This window comes from Oncorhynchus tshawytscha, linkage group LG19, assembly GCF_018296145.1.
Source record: "Oncorhynchus tshawytscha isolate Ot180627B linkage group LG19, Otsh_v2.0, whole genome shotgun sequence".
Classification (NCBI taxonomy): domain Eukaryota; kingdom Metazoa; phylum Chordata; class Actinopteri; order Salmoniformes; family Salmonidae; genus Oncorhynchus; species Oncorhynchus tshawytscha.
This window is the reverse complement of record NC_056447.1, coordinates 3317453-3324592: the sequence shown is the minus strand read 5'-3', so window position 1 is coordinate 3324592 and position 7140 is coordinate 3317453. Positions and strand designations below refer to the sequence as shown.

The 7140-nt window shown below is 43.3% G+C and overlaps 1 protein-coding gene across 2 annotated transcripts in view; it reads right to left on the bottom strand.

Annotated features, from left to right (window-relative positions):
- Positions 1-1202: 1202 nt before the first annotated feature.
- Positions 1203-7140, bottom strand: part of LOC112218228 (plasma membrane calcium-transporting ATPase 1-like) — a 31473-nt gene continuing 25535 nt past the window's right edge. For both annotated transcript variants that reach the window (XM_042301229.1, XM_042301230.1), the window contains exons 18-21: positions 4562-4773; positions 4351-4458; positions 4041-4229; positions 1203-3890 (exon numbers count right to left, since the gene is read on the bottom strand). In XM_042301229.1, the coding sequence (XP_042157163.1) occupies positions 3519-3890; positions 4041-4229; positions 4351-4458; positions 4562-4773 (881 nt within the window). In that variant the 3' untranslated portion in view covers positions 1203-3518. The remainder of the gene's footprint in view (positions 3891-4040; positions 4230-4350; positions 4459-4561; positions 4774-7140) is intronic.

Below are 7140 nucleotides of genomic sequence, written 5' to 3'. Positions count from 1 at the left end.
AGGATCTGCCAGAACCACCAGTCAGCCAGGATCTGCCAGAACCACCAGCCAGCCAGGATCTGCCAGAGCCATCAACCTGCCTGAGCTTCCTCTCAGTCCTGAGCTTCCTCTCAGTCCTGAACTTCCTCTCAGTCCTGAGCTCCCCCTCAGTCCTGAGCTTCCCCTCAGTCCCGAGCTTCCCCTCAGTCCCGAGCTTCCCTTCAGTCCCGAGCTACCCCTCAGTCCCGAGATACCCCTCAGTCCTGACCTACCCCAGTCCGGAGCTGCCCCTCAGTCCAGTGGGGCCCGTTGTTAGGGTTCCTAGGCCAAGGTCAGCGGCGAGGGTCGCCACTCAAGGGACGCTAAGGAGGTGGACTAAGACAATTATGGAGTGGGGTCCACGTCCAGCGCCAGAGCCGCCACCACAGACAGATGTCCACCCAGACCCTCCCCTATAGGTTTAGGTTGTGCGGTCGGAGTCCGCACCTTGGCGGGGGGGTGTGTTCTTGTGTGTTTTCCTTGTTTTAGTGTTGGTCAGGACGTGAGCTGGGTGGGCATTCTATGTTGTGTGTCTGGTTTGTCTATTTCTATGTTTGGCCTGATATGGTTCTCAATCAGAGGCAGGTGTTAGTCATTGTCTCTGATTGGGAACCATATTTAGGTAGCCTGTTTTGTGTTGGGTTTTGTGGGTGGTTGTCTCCTGTGTCAGTGTTTGTACCACACGGGACTGTTTCGGGATTTCATGTTTCTTGTTTTGTAGTCTATTTCATGTATAGTTTCGTTATTAAAAGAACCATGAATTATAACTACGCTGCGTCTTGGTCCGATCCCTGCTACACCTCTTCTTCAGAGGAAGAGGAAGAAGAGAACCGTTACAATGTGTATATGGACCGATAAAGATTCCATTGTATTATAAGAGTTTTTTGATTTACAGCATTCAACTTTATTTAGACTACATTAAAAAATATATATTTTTGTACTTTAACTCATGTTTTGTTTTTAAATAATAGGGTATTGTTAAGCTGGCATTGCAAACAACTGGGAGGACCACATACCAGTAGGCAGACATGTGGTGTGGGTTTTTTCAGTGACATGTCTTGCTGCACCTACATTTCTTATGACACTGATGACCAAATTCAACAGCATTTTTCAATCCATTGAGTTTGTTGCAACAATGACTGACAGTTGAGAAAATAGAGAACAGATTCAATACCATTTTTAGGTAAGCTAAATATGAATCCTTTATTTTCAAAAACCATACACAGTACTCAATAAGTTTCAAAAATAAATATCAACCACAAGAACCATTTACATTTACACTGCTCAAATTAAACAGACATTAAGTACTTTTATTTTAATTTTTTTTAACCAAATATTGAGATATAAAAATGTATAATCCATAAAGAGATTGATAAGCATTCATTCCCATTTGTGGAATGAAACTACAGAGAAACACAACACTACGGAAACATTCTCCCATTTTTACCACCTAAGCACTTTCTTTGGATTTATACCCATCTTCAGATGCAGTTTGTAATTGCAACACAAGGAAGAAATCCAAAGTAAATATGTAGTCAAATTAACTGTGACCTTGACATGGATTCCACAAACATAAAATTGGTCCTGCACTGTGAAAAGTTGCATAAAAAAAAGTGTAACGAAGTTAATCATTCTTAGACCATAATGTAACAAAACGATTTTTTGAAATACAGTTCTCCACTGCTCAGGACCTCTTTTTTTTGTTCTAGCATTCCTGTTTTTTTTTAGCACTTGGTAAACATATAGGCTATTTCCAATGACAGTATGAGGGTATTTTGACTTTAGGCTTGCAAAACATTTTGAATCATTTTCAATCCTCTCCCAACTGATGATACCTTGACTTTTGTGACAGATGAAAGCTACTTAGCTCTCTCTAAGAAGATACAAAGCTAGGCTATATTTTACAAAATGTAAGTCTCCCTAAAGGAGGTTTAGTGCAATAAAGTACTCTGTGCTGAGAGTCGAAAATCTTTTGTGTCTTGAGTATTTTCTGTTTCCTATACGGAGAATCAAGTTATTTCAGTTAGCTGGACGAACCCATTGATACTATTTTGTGAAATAACACTCAGGTCCTTAAAACCATTCAATAAATTGAATTAGGTTATTTTTGATCAAACAACAACTTTCTCTTGATTTCAAAATCCTAAAAATAACAATCTACTCGCTTTCCAAAATGTTCTCTAGGGAAACATCTGAAACAGCAACGGGTTTCTCCTCTCTTTTTGTGTAACGTATGGGTCTTATTCTGGATTCATAATGAGCCTTTCAATGGATCAGTGGTCAGTGCTTATGATCAGTGGTCTAGATTGGAAGCACTAAGGACACAAATAGGAGCTCCACCACTTTCCAGCAGTCATGAAATTGAGTTTTGGAACAACGTTAAAGAGATTCTCCGGTACTTTTGTATACTTTTTAGCCAGTAGTTCTGAAAGTAGCAGCACTCACGAGCCGAAAGTGGTCCCTGAAGATTGCTTACTACGTCACATGTGTGTGGAAATGTGCACCATGTCATTTCTCTCTCTCCCTCTCTCTCTCTCTCGTGTCCACTGAGCTGTTGGGCCTGCCCTGCAACTTCATTGGATAACACTGGGCAGGCTTCCTGCTAGCTGTCACTCAAATGTTGAAGCTCATTGGCTAGAACTTGAATTGCTATGGGGGTGACCCACGTGGGGGGGAAAGTTGGGAAAATTGCGGTGCAAAACTTCAAGGAAACAACCACTTTCAAAATAAGGATTTCTTGGCTAATTGAGATAAGACAGTAATTATGCTCATAGATTATGCAGGCATGTACTACATATTGACACATCCAGCCCAAAGCTGGAGGTTTAAAAAACTATTTCTTAGTCGCCAAAGTACCGGAGCATGTCTTTTAATATTTACAGTGTGGAAGTGTGAACATGGATATTTGAGGACATTTTCCCAGTTATTTTCCTGTCTTCTTATAAACATTTAAAACCAATTTCTTATTACTTCGCTAGATATTTCTATGTACCTAGACAAAAACACACCAAATAGTACCTGCAGGCATGTTAGTTCAGTTTCAACAGAAACCTTAATTTTCTCCTAAAAGACAGCAATATCTAAAATACATTATTTATTTTTTCATTTTGCAGTATGCAGCCCCACTTTGTACATATTATAACATTGGTTTTTCACGGACAGTCAAAGTTTCACAAACGTGTAAACAGGGTTGCTTTCACAACATGAATGAAATCATAAAAATATAAATAGCCAATGCATGAATTCTTTAGAAGTACTGCTGATGTACAGCAATGCATACCAGTCTCCCTGTTCATTTAATTTGAAAAAAAAAAACGGTCTATAATTCTTCCATGCAAAATGTGCACCTCTCCTCGATACAAGACCCAAAAATGCTTTAGGAACCAAACATATAAGTAAAAACAGAAACCCATGAGGCTTCCAGAAGCCCTCTCTCCCCACGTCTTGGTATTGTTAAGTGGGCTGAGGTGAGTGGGTAATTACTGGTATTCGAGCCCAGCTCAGAGGGAGGTCTCCAGGCTGTGCAGCGGGCTCCCAGGGCGCGGCGGCAGCGCAGCGCTCTGGTGGATCCCGCCAGTCTTTGGGCTCTCTTTGTATAAGGGGATGATCCTGTCCACAGCATTGTTGTTCTGGTTGGGCGTGGACGGAAGGGTTGCCAGCGTCGAGGGTGGGGGCAGGGTCTGTGCAGCGTTGCGCTTGGTGGGAGCATCGTCCTCCCCCTCTGTGTCGTCGATGAGGGGGATCTGCGGCTCCGAGTCTTCTATCCGGAACTCCGGGGTGGTCATGAAGTTGTGGATCGAGTTGCGGGACTCAGGGGTCTCCAGGCCTTCGTAGGGGGACAACGTGTCTTGGAAGGCATTCACTACACGGATCTGGATGGTTTGGGGATGAAGACAGTCAACATTTTAGTATTGAGTCCCCATCGAAAGTTAAAGCACAATCCTGAGTTTGAATCCTTGGTTTGGTGTAAAGCTGAGGGATGATTGTAAGCTGAGATGTAACTTAGAGTTGATCAAACAAACCTGAGTCTGGATCCTGCCTAGGCCTCTGCACCAGAGCACCTGCCCCCTTCTCATCTCCATCTCACCATGGTCGATCTCGTCCAGGTCCTCCATCTCCTCCAGCTCATCCTCAGGGATCTCCTCCTGCTGCGTACCATGACCTGCAGACTTCAGGAACTTCAGCCGACTGGTGGGGACAGTGGTGACCACCTAGAAATGAACAGACAGGAACTCAAATGCTGTCACTAATTTGTGACAAAACATTTGTTCCAAAGCTTCATAACAGCCAAGGAGATCATTGGAAGACATTCGAAACCTGTGAGAACCTCACCTGGCCCCATAGAAGACATCCAAAGCCCAAGAACACACACCAGAGCCACTGGTCGATGCTGAGGCCCACACAGCTGAAAGGTTTCCCTCCAAACTGAACGATCACGATCTGGACAACAACACACAGGGTGATTCGAGAGCAATGTTATTTTCTGTCCAATATGACATCTCCTCTGTGTGGATGTCCTGTATGGATCCGAAGGCTAGCTCACCTGGATGACGAACGTTCCGAACACAATGGAGCAGAAGATCATGTTTTTGAAGATGCCGTCAAAGACGTTGCGCTCGCCGTGGATCTTGCGAGCGTTGATTTCATTGAAGAGCTGCATCATGACGAAGGTGTTGAAAACAATGGTGTAATGTTCCGAGGGAGGGGCATGGAGAGGCGCATACCTCCCACTGTCAATGTCGAAAATCTGCTCTCCTGTGGTGGCAACATACAGGTACATAATAACAAGGCCCACTGGAGACAAGCAATACGGATCAAGTCATTATGAGATCAATACATTTGCTTTCATATCTTCATAAAGGACAAAGTTAGATGTCCAATTGGCACGACTAACTAATTTGAACCCATGCGATACTCACCTGGTAGGGTTGCAAAGCTACTGGTAATTTACCAAAGTTACCAGAATCTTTGGCAATCTATGGAAATCTATGGTAACTATGGTAATTTATACATATATAGTATACACTTTTTATATCAAATGGGCAGTGGGGGAAAAAGTACAGTAAATTTTTAAAAGTGAGTCACCCAGTAAAATACTACTTGAGTAAAAGTCTAAAAGTATTTGGTTTTAAATATACTTAAGTATCAAAAGTAAATGGAATTGCTAAAATGTACTTCAGTATCAAAAGTAAAAGTATAAATTCCTTATAAACTCAGCAAAAAAAGAAACGTCCACTCACTGTCAACTGCGTTTATTTTCAGCAAACTTAACATGTGTAAATATTTGTATGAACATAAGATTCAACAACTGAGACATAAACTGAACAAGTTCCTCAGACATGTGACTAACAGAAATTGAATAATGTGTCCCTGAAAAAAGGGGGGTCAAAATCAAAAGTAACAGTCAGTATCTGGTGTGGCCACCAGCTGCATTAAGTACTGCAGTGCATCTCCTCCTCATGGACTGCACCAGATGTGCCAGTTCTTGCTCTGAGATGTTACTCCACTCTTCCACCTTGGCACCTGCAAGTTCCCGGACATTTCTTGGGGGAATGGCTCTAGCCCTCACCCTCCGATCCAACAGGTCCCAGACGTGCTCAATGGGATTGAGATCTGGGCTCTTCGCTGGTGACGGCAGAACAGTGACATTCCTGTCTTGCAGGAAATCACACACAGACGAACAGTATGGCTGGTGGCATTGTCATGCTGGAGGGTCATGTCAGGATGCACCTGCAGGAAGGGTACCACATGAGGGAGGAGGATGTCTTCCCTGTAACGCACAGCGTTGAGATTGCCTGCAATGACAACAAGCTCAGTCCGATGATGCTGTGACACACCACCCCAGACCATGACGGACCCTCCACCTCCAAATCGATCCCACTCCAGAGTACAGGCCTCGGTGTAAAGCTCATTCCTTCAATCGTCAGTGAAGAGCACTTTTTGCCAGTCCTGTCTGGTCTAGCGACAGTGGGTGTGTGCCCAAAGGCGATGTTGTTGCTGGTGATGTCTATTGAGGACCTGCCTTACAATAGGCTTACAAGCCCTCAGTCCAGCCTCTCTCAGCCTATTGCAGACAGTCTCAGCACTGAAGGAGGGATTGTGCGTTCCTGGTGTAACTTGGGCAGTTGTTGTTGCCATCCAGTACCTGTCCCGCACAGGTGTGATGTTCGGATGTACCGATCCTGTGCAGGTGTTGTTACAACGTGGTCTGCCACTGCATGTACAATCAGCTGTCCGCCCTGTCTCCCTGTAGTGCTGTCTTAGGCGTCTCAAAGTACGGACATTGCAATTTATTGCCCTGGCCACATCTGCAGTCCTCATGCCTCCTTTCAGCATGCATAAGGCACGTTCACGCAGATGAGCAGGGACCCTGGGCATCTTTATTTTGGTGTCTTCCAGAGTCAGTAGAAAGGTCTCTTTAGTGTCCTAAGTTTTCATAACTCTGACCTTAATTGCCTACCGTCTGTAAGCTGTTGGTGTCTTAATGACCGTTCCACAGATGCATGTTGATACATTGTTTATGGTTCATTGAACAAGCATGGGAAACAGTGTTTAAATCCTTTACAATGAAGATCTATGGAGTTATTTGTGTTTTACCTAATTATCTTTGAAAGACAGGGTCCTGAAAAAGGGACGTTACTTTTTTTGCTGAGCTTAGCTGCAAACCAGACAGCACAATATTTTAAAAAAATGTTTTAACGGATAGCCAGGGGCCTACTCACACACATAATTTTCAAACAAAGCATTTGTGTTTAGTGAGTCCACCATATTTAATTAAGTACTTTACACCACTGTCTAGAGATGGATCGAAATTTAGAGAAAGGTTACCTGGAGGAAAATGGGGGAGGGTCATGCTTTTTGAATTTCAATCAAGGAAATTCAATTATTATTATTTTTTATCTAGTCCAGGGGAGGGTCATGTAATTTGTCATTGATGAAATCTCAATATTTCTCAGTGTTTGAGCTGTTTATCTTTGTGTGCTTGATGCTGCCCCTTATCTCTGATTCTCTGCTGGGCGGGCAATATCAATAGGCTATAGGCTACGAAGTGCATCCTCTGAGAGGCACAGAGCAAAGTTATATTTCTAAGATAGCTGCTGGGATGGTACAAATACAACTAGG